At 36.2% G+C, this 16,864-nt stretch overlaps 2 protein-coding genes across 3 annotated transcripts in view; one reads left to right on the top strand and one right to left on the bottom strand.

Annotated features, from left to right (window-relative positions):
* Positions 1-8,099, bottom strand: part of LOC106883521 (PRA1 family protein 3) — a 57,430-nt gene extending 49,331 nt beyond the window's left edge. The window contains exon 1 of the mRNA XM_089350283.1: positions 7,850-8,099. Coding sequence (XP_089206409.1) covers positions 7,850-8,031 — 182 coding nt within the window. The 5' untranslated portion in view covers positions 8,032-8,099. The remainder of the gene's footprint in view (positions 1-7,849) is intronic.
* A 338-nt stretch (positions 8,100-8,437) lies between these two features.
* LOC106883626 (NEDD8-activating enzyme E1 catalytic subunit) overlaps positions 8,438-16,864 on the top strand; it is a 78,608-nt gene continuing 70,181 nt past the window's right edge. The window contains exon 1 of one of the 2 annotated variants that reach the window (XM_052966886.2): positions 8,438-8,596. Coding sequence is in view for 1 of the 2 variants with exons in the window: in XM_014934724.3 (XP_014790210.1) it covers positions 8,782-8,822 (41 nt within the window). In the remaining variant the exon portion in view is untranslated. Of the gene's footprint in view, positions 8,823-16,864 lie in introns of both variants that reach the window. The other variant, XM_014934724.3, reaches the window with a different exon arrangement.

Raw genomic sequence — 16,864 nt, 5'->3', positions numbered from 1 at the left:
ATATATATATATATATGTATATATATATGGTGGTTGTCTACTCCTTAAACAGAGTTTGACCACCTCCTGCACCTACACCTTAGCCCTTTCATGGCGTCTGATGTGGCTTTTTAAACCAGACAGTGTTTTGAAAAAACACCCACACAGATTGCACCTCTGATTTGCACTACCAATACCTGCAAGTAAGTTCTGCTCATTGTGGATCCTAACATGTCTTTTAAGACCCCCATTGGATTTGCAAACCCTCTGGCACACACCACATTCAAACGTGTGCACAGAAATATAATCAGAATAGCTGGGTGAGGTTTGTTTTCCATGTGTGTGTGTGTGTATAAAACAGGTTCTTTTTGCCAGTTTCTGTCTGCCAAATCTATTCGCATGGTTTATGTTGGCCTGAGCATATAGTAGAAGACACTTGCCCAAGATGCATGCAGTAGGATTGAACCCAAAACAATATGATTGGAAAGCATTCTTAAACATAGACATGCTTGCACCAATGTCTGTGTGAGTGTATACACACACACACACACACAATATGTAAATGTTATATATGTATATATACTGTATATAACATTTGAAATGACTGATAGTGTCATGAAACAACACAAAATTTTTTACCCACTAAAAATAAAGCTGCTTATTGAAAAAAAAAATGATATAGAAAATGAAGGGAAGCATTTATGACCCTTTCAGGACTGCCAAGATGGAGGGAATGAAGTTATTCTTAGAAGGGAGACATGGCCTAAATGCTTGTAGTGGAATGGACTTTGCCAAAGGCACCCAAGGATCAAGTGACAGTATTAAACTGGAGCTTCTAGTTTTCATCTACCAAATTTCACTCACAAAGCTTTGGTAAAAAGCTAAGGCAATGGGTAGAAAACATTTACTCAAATGCTGCACAGTGGGATTGAACCTGAAACAATGCAGTTATGAAGTGAACTTCTTAACCATACAGCTACACCTGCACCCATTACATGCTTTTGCAATTATGCCCTGAGGTTCTACTATATTGCCCTGCTTATCAATATCTTTTAGCCTAGCAGCCACAAGCAGGAAGGAGAAGATTCTCCTTGTTCTATTTATGATAATTAATCATAGTAGTGTATTTGTGAAAATTTTAGTTTCTGTACTGTAACAAAAAAGCAATGTGTTTAACATTGCGTCCTAACTCAGCTGTCTTCTAAAATATTTAATAACTCTATTTTGCCATATGTTTTCTGTTAACAGCATTCAAAAGTTAAGTAGTTAACTTTTCTGGGATTTATTTTTTATATATATTATTTAAGAATTGACCAATAAAACACAACTAGGATTCACTTTCATAAGTTTTTCAATCTTGGTTGATTTATCAAAATTAGGATGGGTATTGCAATAACAATTTGTAATGATAACAACTAGTAAGTATCATTCATAGATAGATGTAGGCAGTGCAGTTGGTAGAATCATTAGAGCATTGGACAAAAATCTTTCAACCTTTTGCATAAAATACTGGGGTTGATGTAATCCACTAAGCCTTCTCACTTCAAAACTACTAACCTTATGCCTAAATCAGAAATCATTTATAGGTAGATCAATTATAATGTAAGTATAGATTGTTGCTTAATACCAGTGACTGCACAGGGTATTCTGATGGATGTGTGGCTCTGTGGTTAAGAAGCTTGCTTAGCAACCATGTGGTTTTGGGTTCAGTCCCACTACATAGCACCTTGGGAACCAATGTCTTGTGAGAGAATTTGCTTAGATGGAAACTGAAAGAAGCCCGTCATATAAGTGTGTGTGCTTCATGTTTGTGTTTGTCACTGGTCTCTCAATCCTTGATAACTGGTGCAGGTTTGTTTATGTCCACATAACTTAACAAACCAGCAAAAGAGACCAATAGAATAAGTACCAGATTTAAAAAAAAACGAAGTTGATTTGTTTGACTAAAATCCTTCAAGGTGGTGCCCCAGCATGGTCACAGTCCCATGGCTGAAAGATAGGTTACGACAAACAAAACTAATGTCTGAACAAGATATAAACTTGCAAATAAATAAATATAAAATGATGACCACCCACTCTACATTTCTATTTCATTTTTATAAATAGTAGTTTATAAGCATGTAGTACAATAGAAATTGAAGAGGCAGGAGTGAAACACAGCCCAGGACAATCAACTGTTTATTCAACAGTTGATTGTTCAGGGCTGTTATTGGTTTAATATTAATGTTCTATACACTGACAGGAGTTGGATAGAATGTCACATGGTAAGTTTCTTTGTCTTATCTGTGACACCAAATATCCCAAAACCTGACTTGCTTCCACTTTACAACCAACAAACAGCACCTTACATCACATGCTCATATCAATACTTATCTCTCCTACACAGATTTGTTTTAACATCCACTTTCCCATGTTTGCATGGGTCAGAAGGGATTTTCTATGGCTGAATGCCCTTCCTGTAGCCAAGCCTCACTTGTTTCCAAGGTAGGTCATATTTCCCCATGGCCAGACATCCTTTCAGGGTTGATGAATTAAGTACCAGTTGAATACTGGAGTTGATGTAATTGACTATCCCCCTCTCCCAAACTTCAGGCCTTGTACCTATAAGTAGCAAGGATTATTATGTAGCATCACATATTCAAAATAGTAACAGCTTCAGGATCTTCTTTCACAGCTACAGAACACTTAGTTTCGGTTTAACAGGATGCTTGAAAATACACAGTAGATGTACAATACCAGTGAAAGACTAGCATCTTATATATAATCTTTTCTACTGTAGGCACAAAGCTCAGATTTTTTTTTGGGGGGGGGGGGGAGTCGATTAGGTCAACCCAAGTACACAACTGGAACTTAATCTATCGACCCCAAAATACTGTTAAGCATTTTGCTCGGTGTGCTAACGTTTCTGCCAGCATCTTATATATAATAAATGAGAGATGAATTTACTGGCTAACAATAAGAAATAATTCAAAGTGAAACTTGTGTACTATGGGAGCTTGTGGTGACATTTGTCAAAACAAGGATAACATAAGGTTAGAAGTTATCATCCTCATGGTTTTAATGTTCATTTTCCTAACCAGGCATGGGTTGGATGGAATTTGTTGAGGCAAATTTCCTATGGTTGGATGCTCCTCCTGTTGCCAACCTTCACTTAATTCCAAGTAAGATAATAGACATCATTTGCAAGATGGTGACACTCATTTACAACTACCATGCAAAGTCAAGGCAAGGAGACAGAAACAAAAACACACACACACACACACTTCTTCCAGTTCCCATCTTTTCATAAAGCTTTGGTCAACCAAGCAGACATTTGTCAAAGGTGCCATGCAGTGGGACTGAACTCAAAACCAGGTGGCTGGGAAGCAAACTTCTTACCACACAGCATACTAAGGCATGGCTAGATATGAATCACAAATGCTATTTTAAAACTTTTGGACACAAAAGCTCTGACTGAAGAAAAAAGCAACTACATAAACTAAGAAAGGATTAGTTGCTTCATTTTGTCTGTTATGCAACACGCAGTTAAATAACTAAGTAAATATGTATTTTAAAAAATCAATTTCAGCCTATATTTAGCAATATTTGGTATCTGACAAATTTTGAAGTCACTGTCCATAAATTATTAACATTATCTTAACACTATACTTTCTTTAGCTTTTATACCAATATAAACACTGAGCTAGGAGACTGCAATAGCAGCATCAATAGTGTTCTTGATTTCTCCAAAAATCAAAATGACTAACAAATCCAATGGAATCAATAAGTAATGGATGAATGGAGAGAGAGAGAGAGAGAGAGAGAGAGGGAGGGAGAAATATGAAAGATCATCATTATTTCACATTCTTGAATGGCATGGGTTGTATGGATTATCATGGTCAGTGTCAGTTCTTATTCAGAGTAAAACTGACCTCCCAGTTGGTCAAGGACCATGTCTCACTTGTATGCCCCATTTTTTTGCATGGTTTCTATGGTTAGATGCCCTTCCTAACATTAACTAATTTATGGAATGTACTGGATGCATGTCAACATGGCATGTCGAGAAAGCTGTAGAGGACAGACAATTAATAGCACTGGTATGTAGCCAAAGTAAAACCACGTTATTTAAACATAAGGCAGCTCTGACTGAGTAGAACTATGATTGAATGTACTTCTGCCATGACCCTCACAACTTATATTCAAACACTGCTTATCCTAAGTGACATTATCTTATGTCCTTAAGATGGTAGGGTGTGATTTAAGGGAGATTTGGCTGCTATTTCTAACAAAAATAACCGATGCTCCTTCAGATCATACACTTGTGTCTTAGATAATAAAAAAACACATCGGATAATGAAGTCTTGTGCTAGGAAGATGGAATGGTCAATTGGAATACTTTTGATTATGGGTCAACTTGATTAGGACCGAGCTAAACAACATAAACAACACACACTTAAAACTATTAGTTATGTCAGAACCAAGCCTGCAAGTGAACGGCTGGATTTCACAGTGATTTCAAAAGATATTGTGTACCATTCATATCCAATATTCTGCAGAACCTTGTCTGGCTATGGTGAAATATTACCTTGCTTGAAAACAAGTTAGGGTTGGTGACAGAAAGGGCCTCCAACTATCTTTATCTTTTACTTGCTTCAGTCATTAGACTGGCCATGCTGGTGCACCACCTTGAAGAAATTTTAGTCAAATGAATCAACCCCAGTATGCATTTTATAAAGCCGGGTACTTATTTTATTGTGATGGGGATATAAACACACAGACACCAGTTGTCAAGCAGTGGCAGGAGACAAACACACACATGATGTGCTTCTTTCAGTTTGTGTCTATCAAATCCACTCGCAAAGCTTTGGTTGGCCCAAGGCTATAGTAAAGTGCCATGCAGTGGGATCGAACATGGAACAATGTGGTTGGGGAGCAAGCTTCTTACCACATAGCCACACCTGTGCCTATAGGAAATCTGCCATAATAAACTGTCTGACCCATGCATTAAAATTGGGATGATGATGACTCGTCATCATTTACCCCACTCCACACGTATTCTCCGTAGTTTGTCAGACTGACAGAAGCCAAGAAATATGCCACAATTCTATTTTATTTTTAATTGTTTTTAACAGATTTTACCAAGGAATGACAAACTTTTCCTAATCTCTGATACAGTTTCTTAAAGGTCAAGTCGATATTTCCTGTATTTCTCACAGACAGACATTGAATCAAATAACACAGTTGCTTATTTTGAATTGAAGCTTTGCCTTATGTGTTCTGGAGTTATAGATTTAAATAATTCTCACAAGACAGGAAACGATTTATTTTCTTAACCTTAATTTAAGAATGAATCAAAGAAACAAACAAAAACGAAACATAACTGTCACGACCAGGTAGCATGTACTACGCTTTCCGCTCACCATTTTAGGTGCCTTTATATAAACAAGCAGATGCAGACACTCTCACTCTGCTCTGGGATTGCCTTGACCCAGTGGACTATTGAGAATGCGACAGCTGAGGGGAGAGAAGGGCTACACTAGCACTAAGCAGGTACCCACTTTCAACGGAGTTGACGAGAAATGCGAACTGATTACTTTGCTCAAAGACACAACATGCCCTACCTGGTCCAGAAATTGAACACCCAGACCACTGGGCCACACGTCTTCCACACAAGAAAGAATTATTTGATCAATAAAACACAATTATGATTAACTTTTCGATGTCTTGTTCTTTATTGATGTAGCAAATATAGAGTATTGCTAATAACAATTATGAAATAAGAATAGCGAGTGTCATAAGTAGATCCAGCCTGCAATGACGTAAGCACGGAGCAACGTGTTCAGTTTTCATACAATATTTTTTTTTATCAATATATGATATTTGTAAACTGTTAAATAAATCTATGAAGGAAGTCAGTAAATTGAGAATGAAAAACAACTACAAAAGAAAATGAATCCAAAAACTATATTCTAGAAATACAAAACAACCACAATAAAAATCAAAAATTGGTTTTGTAACAGATTTTTTTCTTTTCTGTTTTTGCTACACTGATCGGTGATAAGACAAAAATATGCTTCGTGGTGGTTGCTTTCTCTTTTAACTATGAGAAAATGGACATTAAAGAACAGGCAACGGAGATGGAACGGAACTACTCATGGAAACGAAAGATTAATAATAATAGTTTTATCTCAATAATTTTTCAGCAACACATGGAAACCTTTCAGTTTAAGATCGTACCCCCACCTACCCTTCAAATGTCCAAATTTTGGTATCTCGTTTTAGGTGTAAAAACAGAAAATTCTGGCCATAAAGCAACAAAATATGAATTATATTTAATAATATTCTCATCTTTTACACATCATTCACTCTCAAATACTTCGTGACCAAATTTATTCCAAGACTAAAAATCCTGTTTAAAACAAAGAGAAAAACAACAATATATGGGATCATTAAAATAAAAAATATCTTTCGGACATAATGTGGGAAAACCAATTTTCTAAATATTAAGGAATGATGAGTAAACATAAGTTTTTGATGTGTATTAGTAAAAGGTGGAAAATACGGTTCGTTCTAAAGAGATTAGTAGAACATGTCATTCTAGTTTCAACTCTTTTTTTCTACTTTTCTTCATCTATAGAAAATGAAGAAGAAACAAGAAAAATTTTTACAACTTCTGATTCTTTCATTTCCATTTACGTGTGTGATAATTTTTATAGATTTAGACGTAAAAATGCAGCTTAAGCATATTGTATTTTCCCAAACCACCACCCTAAATTTAAGACGTTTAAATTGCATGAAGTGAAATATGAAGCATAAAATCTGAGAAGTAATTATATCTGTAAGTAATTAACAAGCAAGAATATTAGACAGAGAACACAGCAGTCGACGTATTGTAGTTAGTAGAAATACTTTCAGTTACGTGCTTCGGCCAGTCGACACAGAAATAGAAAATTGGAAGATAAATATGTTGAAGAGAGAGAAAAATATCGACCTATAGACAGACATGCAACCGTGTTTCATCTCACAACCACTCCCGCATTAGCTATCGAGAGTCTGAAGACTGTTTCAATAATAGTTGCTAGTGGAAACTAAGTTTACAAGCAATAAACAATACATCAAGCAAATATATATTATCAAAAACGATATATTTTGTAATTAGTGTTATTAGACTATAATATTCCTCAACATATGTTGACTATCTTCGATATCGATTGTTTTAGTAAAGTACCAATTTTCTAAAGTTTCTCCTTTTTCTTTTTTTTATTATAATCCAATAGCCATTTTGTAGGTGCTCATCCTATTGAAGTCACAGGACTTTTACAGTTTATTCTTGAATTGACAGAAAATGAACGAAATCATGTACGCATGGTTTAGTAATTTTCTCTCTTCACACACACACACACACACACGCAACCCCAGTGCGATCTGACGCCGAAATATAAAATCAACAAGTAATGTTATGTAGTGGGACAAACGTTATCAGCTTTGAACATATCTTGCTAACATAAGAAAACATTATTGATAACGTATATTTGAAAGAACTGGATCCAAAGAATTATAGGAAACTTTAAAAAGTTCACAAACACACTCAAACTAAATTGTAACATGTTCTCTATAATTGCAACTAAATTACCAAAGTAATAATATAGAAATAAATAATTTAACATATAATATGAATTGAATATAATATATATATTAATTATAATCGAATATATGTTCAAGGTTAATTTAATTAATGCAGTTTCCAGAGGCAAAAACATTGCGAATAACCATCTTCATAAAAGACACATCGTATATATATATACATACATACACACATATATATATACATACATGTACACACACACACATGAGCGAAGTCCAACAATAAACATTTTGTCGCAACTCTTACCCGATGATCAAAAAGACGAATAAAGCCGTTAAGAAATAATTTGTTTGGTAATATAGTAGGTTCTGTAGCACTCGTTTTGTCCATTTATCGGCCTCCACCATGTTTGGCATTTGGAATCGTGCCGATTCCATTAGAAAATCGCCAATAGGTCGCAGTGGAGCTAACTGCAAGTCCGCCATCATTCTCTCAGTAATCCGACCGCTTACAACAACGAGATAAAAACCGCTATATTGGCCCGACTGACAATATTTCTTGAAACACACGTTATGTTATATAAAAAAAAATTCTATAAATGTGTTAACTTGTAAACAAATAATTAATAATAAATCCAGCAATTATTAAAAGAAAAGTTACGCAAGAAATTTTAATATTTTTATTTACAAATGCAAATTCGCAGAAATTAGTTGATGTACTTGCATATATTTTAATTATCAATATTAGGGGAATTTTCTAGAGCATGATTTTATATATGCATGTAAGTATACATACATATGGGTGTGTGTATGCATATAAAATATATACTCGTTCATTTGATTAAATTTATTTATAAATTATTCATAAACTTTACAGAGAAGTAAGCTTCTTTTTATTATGGTTTTAAGCGACACCGGAATATTGCTTATTTCTCATTTCCGCTCTTGCTTATCTTCTATCTCCTATTTTATTACCCGGTCCAAGGGATTTAAATATATATATAAATACACGCACATTTATATTTATATATCTATTAACAGTCGTTGATCATAAGTAAGCATGAATTTATTCACAATTTTATATTGATTTCTCGTGAAATAATCTCCTGAATGTTTTCTCTTTTGCCGGTTCGGCTCTAACACATCAGTGTTTATCTCGGGTTGGATGGTTGGTCATACACCGCTAAGGGGAACGAACGACCGATCGCAGTATTTGATGGTTGTTGCACATTCACTGCAATGTTATCTAAACAAACAACTACCAACTGGTCTGTAAAAAGGTTCGTGTCGTTCGAAGATTATTTACTATTATTGGCCCCATTCATATTCATCTCATTATTGGTCATGACTCCTCTTTATCACACGATTTTTTCGAAATGTTTTCTTTTACGTTTTGTAAAATAAATACGTATTTATTTCTCACCAAATTAACATTAGAACCTCAAGATACGAATTTCTCACTAACACGAGGATTGCATGTTTAATCTAATATATATATATATAATATCTATAACTTTGTTTTCATCCACCAATGTGATAAAGTACTTCTATACATTATATAATTTCATTTGGCATATTTTTACATTCCATGTTCATTGTTTCGTGTTTTTTTTAGTTATTTTCATATCATTTCATTTAAAAAAAAAATTCAAAGCGTAAACAGGTATAGTTAAGTTATAAATTTCAAAAAGCTCCATAACATTGTATATCACAGTTTCTAGATAACTAATTTTATTTTTTTATAGTCCAAAATACTTGTCATGGGAAGCTGCTAACTGTATACATTGCAAAGATATGTTCCATACTGGAGCATTGTTCATATGCCCGATGTTGTAGCCCAGTATTCCTACGTGGGGAAATATCATCCAGAGAAAATCCGTTGGTTGTGGGGGAGACAAAAACTAACCAACATGCAATTATAAGGGTTGTCATTAAGCGTGACTTTACACTGCCACTTGTACCAACTAATTAAGGTGGTTTTTGTTCTTGCAACGCAATACTCTTACTTATTCAAACTATTGTCACATTTATTGTTTGATCTCACCAGGGCTTATTCTCAACACTTTACCAAATCCACCCAACACACTCTTTCAACTTGTAATCAATACTTATCAAGTCCACTAACTTCTTCCAGTCAGTTGTATGAGTTGAATTTAATCCTTTGTCCATCCTTTGTATTACATATTTCCCTGGCGTCCGTGCATCGTTGCCTATTTTTTCTTCCAACCATTATTGTAACTTGGGACTAAGACCGTATGAAACACGTGCCAACTAAGAGTTTGAAAATGAGTATGGACATTTCGGACAAACTTCAGAAAATGCTTTGGTCAGGCAAAGGGTTAGGGGCGTTTGGCACTGCATTTCTTCATTCTAATAAGTGGAATTATCGCTCAACATTAACATTTCAATTCTTTCTTTTCATCACTATATATGAAAAACTTTTATGAGTAAATGGGGGTGAGGAAGAAAGAGTGAGAATTTTGTGGTAAATTTCGAGTTTAAAGAGTTGGAAAGTCGTGTATTGTGGGAATGTATGAGAAATTAATTTAACGGAACGAAATACAGTATAGAAGTAGCAAGGTGGCGGTTGTTTAGCTTGACTAAGCAACGCTACCATGAAATGCTTTCCATCTACGACCATCACGCTTGCTAGGGATACATAGTACTATATCACCTTATGTGACTTACTTGTCTAAGACGCTAAGGTGTGTGATTAGCGTGAAATTTGGCTGTTATTTCTAGCATTGTCGAATGACTTCCGTAGAGGCAGCTTAGTGAATAAAAAAGATAGTTTTAAATTTAGGTATATGCCTGTAGAAATAAGTAAAAAATTAACTCAGTTGGAGATGCTTCTTAAATACACTGAGATGAATAATTGGTCTTAGTTTGTAAATTTAACTGTACTACATTAAAAGTCGTCCAATTGTCTACTCTCCTAGTTCAAATCCCACTATGGTCAACTTTGCCTTTTATCCTTTTAGGGTCGATAAAATGAGTACCAATCCAGTATTGTGGATTAGTGAAACTGTTGGAGCATCACACAAAATACCCAACGGTATCTGTTCTGGTCTTTGTGTTTTGACAGCAGCATTTGCCATAACACTTGTATCAGCTGTACTGGCCCTAAATTGGTGGACTTTTTCTGGACGTTTGATGGTGTAGATAGGGGAGACTTGCAAGTCTGGATAAATGCCTGGCTTCCACAAGAACCTGTGCATACTGACACACATATATGGTTGATCATGACCAATGCAGGCTCTTTAGAGAACTTTTCTTACTGATTTCCATCATCATCATCAGTGCTTTTCCATTCTTATTTGGGTTGGACATCTCTTCAGTATAGCATAGCACCATCATGTTTTCATGATCCTGTAGTAATGTATTTGTAAGATCCAACGTCCTGAGATAAGGCAGTATTGTGTGAGCACCTGACAAAATAGCTTGTTGCCTTTTTTGTTCTGGGTTCAAATCCTTCTGAAGTCAATTTTCTCATCCTTCTGGAGTTAAGTACTATTCAAATACTGAGGTCGATATAATTGACTGCAGACTGATGTATGTACCTGCAAGTAGACTCTGTACTGCTTGTGTTTCCAGTTGTTCATTAATGAGCAAGTTTTGCTGAATGATATATACCAATGGAAGCCTATGGGTGTTGCAATTAAAAGCATGGTACCGTAAGTGCCTGCTGTCTAGAAAATAAAATAAGTCTTGAGTTCCAATCCTACTGCTTCTTATAGATACTTTCCTGCTAATGCCGCCAAAGCTGCAAGGAGCACATTTACATTTCATGTTTAGCTCCAGTTTCGTATTGTTAAACAGATAAGAGACAAATTCACATCACATAAAGGCTGCAGATAACATTGTCAGTTAATTCAATTGAGACTTGTAAAATTAAGTGCTCTGCCTGAAGAGATAATGTTGTAGAGAACTGGAATACAATAGTTTATAAGGCCAAGATGTTTGCTTTGCAATCACATGGTTTCAGATTCAGCCTTCTTCTATAGTCCCTGGCCAACTAATTCTTTGTGAATGGAATTGGTGGATGGAGGCCTGTTTTATATATATATTATGATTTTGTGTGGGTATGGCTGTTTGTTTTTTTTTTTTTCTTGCTGTCTTTTTAGGAATATGGATTTACTAGGAGGAGAGGATTCTCAATCTCCTTGCTCCTGCGATAAAATGTTGAGTATGAAAGCAGAAAGAGGTGTGTATGAGAGCATGATTGTGCCAACAATGTTATATGGTGCAGAGTTGTGGGGGCTGAGAGAGGCGGGAAGGAGGCAACTAGATGTGTTTGAGATGAGATGTCTGAGGGCTGTGGTTGGTGTGACAGATGGACAGGATGGGGAATGAGGAGGTGCAAAGACGAGCAGGATTGAAAGAAAAACCAACAAACAAATTGGATAGACAAATGTTGAGGTGGTTTGGCCATATGGAGAGGATGGATGAGGAGCAGATGGTAAGGAGAGTGATGAAGGCTGAAGTGGTAGGCAGACCTCGGTTTGTGTGGATGGATGGATGGAGTGAGGAAAGCTTTGGTAGTTAGAGGTGTTGGAGTGAGAGAGGCAAATGAGTTTATAAATGATAGGAAAGCTTGGAGAGTGTTTGTGGACGGATGCATGAGTTTTGATGTTGCTCAAAGGGGTATGGAACCAGTAAGATGTGGCGGGGGTAAACCAGCATATGCTGTCAGGTCCCACTGCTGATATTGGGGGTTGTGTTCTATGCCTTGACCCGAGCATAAAACGGGACTCGCCCCTTTGAGTTGGGAAATGAATGGAATGCCTGATGTGTGTCTTGCTGTGGCTACCCCCTCCTAAAAAATATGGGGAATAGACCTGGGTATATGTATGGCTCTTTGGTAAGAAACTTGCTTCCCAACTACATGGTTCTGGGTTCAGTCTCACTGTATAGCACCTTGGGTAAGTGTCTTCTATATCCTTGGACTTACCAAAGCTTTGTCACTGGAGTTAGTAGATGGAAACTAAAAGAAGCCCATCATATATATATATATGTATATATATCTGTGTGTGCGTGCATCTTTGTGTATGTATTTGTCTCCCCCCACCATCACCACTTGACAGTGTTGGTTTGTTTAAGTCACCGTAACTTAGCAATTTAGCAAAAGATACTGATAGAATAAGTACCAGCCAAAAAACCAAAAAGGTCCTGTGGGTCAGTTTGACTAAAATCTTTCAAGGCCACAGTCAAGTGACTGAAGAAGGTAAAAAGGCATGTTGATATTAAGTATCAGTAGTTAGAATGCAATATGCTTTACAGTAAAGCATTAGGCAAGTACAGAAAGTAATACTAATTAATGAATGACACAAGAACAGGAATCATGCAATCACTTTCGTTACAGCTGTTTCTGCTAGATGGGACAATGTACACAGAGTAGAGTGCTTGTGCATCACCTTATAGCTTCCATGGAGCCTTTAAAATGAAGTGTATGTCTATTTTGGAAAGCTTTTAAATACAATGCCTTCTGAAATAAACATGCATGTCATGTTAATGACTGATGAAGCTGTAGGATTTTGCACAAGCACTTAGCTCTGAGTGCACAGCATCTTATAGCGGAAACAGCTGTGAGTTAATGACAGTGATCACTTGACTCCTGTTCTCTTGTCATTTAGTAATCTACTCGTATCAATTTGTGTGTGTGTGTGAATGTTTATATTCTTTGGTATTATGATTGGTCATTTTGCACTTTTGAAGATCTGCGGAATAAAAAAGCTTTTACTTAAAAAAAAACAGGAAAGACATACAGGTGTAAGATGTTGCCTCGACTGAGTCACTGTCCAACCCATGCTAGCATGGAAAAGTGTGCATTAAATTAATGAATGAGAATATCTAGCTTGGTGAATTTGAAAGCAGAATTAGTAGAAGAGGTTAGAATGTGCCTGTGTGATTTGTTTGATTTGAAAGAAAGAGTTGAAGGGAAAGCAAGTGGTGGAAGTGCTGGCTTTTGGCAGCAGTGGGAGGTTTTGCAAACAGACATGTGAGTTGCAAACATCTGATACTTATTCTTTCTAAATAGTTTCTTAGTAAATCTGATTATGTCACTCCTTCACTAACAACACATTCTTTTCTGGATGATGACTTTCACTGTCATACAGAATTCTCTGTCTTCCTTTACCACTGTTAACATATTTAATATACAGGGAACATGACAAGGCTTTGCAAGAAATAATTAAGAAAAACAAACCTAAATAAGTATTAGTCAGTGACTAATATTGGTTTCAAATGTTGGCACAAGGCTAGCAGTTTTAGGGAAGGGGTTAAGTCAGTTAAATTGACCCCCGTGTTCAACTGGTACTTATTTTATTGACACCAAAGGGATGAAGGGCAAAGTCAACCTCAGCATAACTTGAACTCAGAACATAAAGATTGACAAAATACTGCTAAGCATTTTGCCCAGTGTGTTAATGATTCTGCCAGCTTGCAGCCTTTAGTCAGTAACTAATATTGCTGGACTGGTGATCCAGGTGTAGCCACCTGGTTCACCAGTCCACATTCAAATTGTCCAACCTATGCTAGCATGGAAAGTGGACGTTAAACGATGATGATGATGAAATGTTTTGATCATATGATGTTGTGAATCAATGAAACATAGACTTCTCTGTACTTGCTAAAATAGTGATGAAACAATCACTAAGTCAATAGTCAGGAGACAAATCTATATCCTGTAAGGACTGCAGATAACATAGTCAGGTGAATTGATATTTGTAAAGTTAAGTGCACAACCCAGTGAGATAAAGAATTAATGAACTGGAATACAATAGCTTATCTATAAGGCTATGTTGGTTGCTTCATAACCATCAAGATTCTAGTTTAGTCCCACAATGTGGCACCTTGGGCAAGTGTCTTCTATTATAGCCTCAGGTTGTCCAAAGCCTTGTGAGTAGATTTGGTTAGATGGACACTGATAGAAGCCTGTCCTGTATATGTGTATATATATATATATGTATATATATACATATATAGATATATATGAATGTTTGGTGAGAATTTACAAAAACAAAAGACAAAGACAGGTATGTAAACAACAAACAAATGTATTAGTTTAATGCTTGGGAAGTGAGAAAGTTTTTTACGTTTCAAGCTTATGCTCTTCGACAGAAAGGAACACAGAAATAAACAGGGAGAGAAAATAGAAGACGGTTTAGTGGTTAGCGATCTATCATGGCGAATGTATGTATGTATGCTCCACTACTGGTTGACAAATGTTGTTGGTTTGTTTACATTCCCATCACTTATCAGATGGAGGCCTGTTTATATATATATATATATATATATATATAGTATGGTGTAGGCATGGCTGTGTGGTAAGAAGCTTGCTTCCCAACCACATGGTCCCAGGTTCAGTACCACTGTGTGGCACCATGGGCAAGTGTTTTCTACCGTAACTCCAGGCCGACCAAAGATTTGTGGGTGAATTTAGTAGATGGAAAGTGAAAGAAGCCTGCCGTGTGTCATCATCATCATCGTTTAACGTCCGCTTTCCATGCTAGCATGGGTTGAACGATTTGACTGAGGACTGGTGGACCAGGAGGCGACATCAGTCTTTGTGTTGGTGTGCTTAAATCCCCTTCACTTAGTTGTTCAGCAAAAGAAATTGATCAAATAAGTACTGAAAATTCTTCAAGGCAGTGCCCCAGCATGACCATAGTCTAATTAAAAGATATATCACAAGGCATTTTGTCTGATGCTCTAATGGTACTTCCAATCCTCCACCCTTAATCTAAATATACTATTCTAACTTTTGCAATATTCTGCCAAAATCTTCCTAATCAAATATTTTATCTTTTGTCTATCAAATGTATTAACTCTCACCATCACCTATCTTTATATTCCATTATAAAATTTAAAAAAAAAACGTATTTATATCATTTTTATATTTCTGTATATTGTGCAATATATAATTTGAATATATACAGTATATTGTACATTATTAAATTATTTTGTTAACGTAACTTTTATTGCCTATAATATATATCGAACATAATACATATTCAAAAAAACACACAAAAACCATTTGATTTACTTCGACATTTAAATTTTATTTGTCAAAATATTTTTGTTGTTTTGAGACCGTAACCTGTTCACTGAAAAAATTCTGTGCAGCACGGAATTTTGTCAGTGAACAGGTTGCGATCTCAAAACGACAAAAATATTTTGACAAATTAAATTTAAATGTCGAAGTAAATCAAATGGTTTTTGTGTTTTTTCAAATCACTTATAAGCATCTTCCACGCTGCAATTGTTTTTGTTTCAGCATATGATCTCAGATCAGGTCACTTGCTATGCAAGTACATCTCCATAATAATACATATCTTTATTTTAAACTTAATTAACTTTAAAAAATGCTTTAAGCAGTTTTTTAATTGAAATATTATCAATTAACCAAGTCTTTAGCAACAAAGGTTGGTCATTAAATATTAATAAGAATAAATAAGTCTGTTATGGTTCTCTTCAAACTATTTATTCATTGTCTGTTGGTAAGAAAAAAGTTAGCATTTCTAATACAAATTAACTAGTTTACCAACTCCAATAAAGTATGCCTGATATTGGTTGGTTCTAGCAGCCTCTGTGGTAAGTGTAGATGCCACATAAAAGGCACCGGTGCTAGTGCCACGTAAAAAAATACCCATCATCATCATTATCATCGTTTAACATTCACTTTCCATGCTGGCATGGGTTGGAGAGTTTGACTTAGGATTGGCAAGCCAGAAGGCTGTACCAGGCTCCAATCTGATCTGGTAAGGTTTTTGCAGCTGGATGCCCTTCCTAATGCCAACCACTCCAAGAGTGTAGTGGGTGCTTTTTACATCCCACTAGCATGAGCGTCAGTCAGGCAGTACTGGCATCGACCACTCTTGCATGGTGCATTTTATGTGCCACCGGCATGGGAGCCAGTCAGGCAGCACTGACAATGACCTTGCTCAAATGGTGCTTTTTACGTGCCACCAGTAGTACTGGCATCAGCCATGACAATGATTTCACTTGACTCAGCAGGTCTTCTCAAGCACAGTTTATTGCCCAATGATTGAAGGGTACTCTTAAATGGTTTGGTTATGTTACACTGGCACAGGCTATGGTTATGTTCTCACTTGGCTTGCCGGGTCTTCCCAAGCACAGCATATCTCCAAAGGTCTAGGTCACTCGTCATCGCCTCCAGTATTCTCTAAATTGGTTGGTGTTAAGAAGGGCATCCAGCTGGAGAAAACATGTCAAAAGCAACAGGTGCAGCCCCTGTCAAACTGTCCAACCCATGGCAGCATAGAAAGTGGACATTAAATGATGGTGATGCTTTGCAGGGCAT

Source organism: Octopus bimaculoides, chromosome 4 (genome assembly GCF_046866305.1).
Source record: "Octopus bimaculoides isolate indiv1 chromosome 4, ASM4686630v1, whole genome shotgun sequence".
In the NCBI taxonomy this organism is placed as follows: Eukaryota; Metazoa; Mollusca; class Cephalopoda; order Octopoda; family Octopodidae; genus Octopus; species Octopus bimaculoides.
This window is presented reverse-complemented; position numbering and strand designations above follow the sequence as displayed.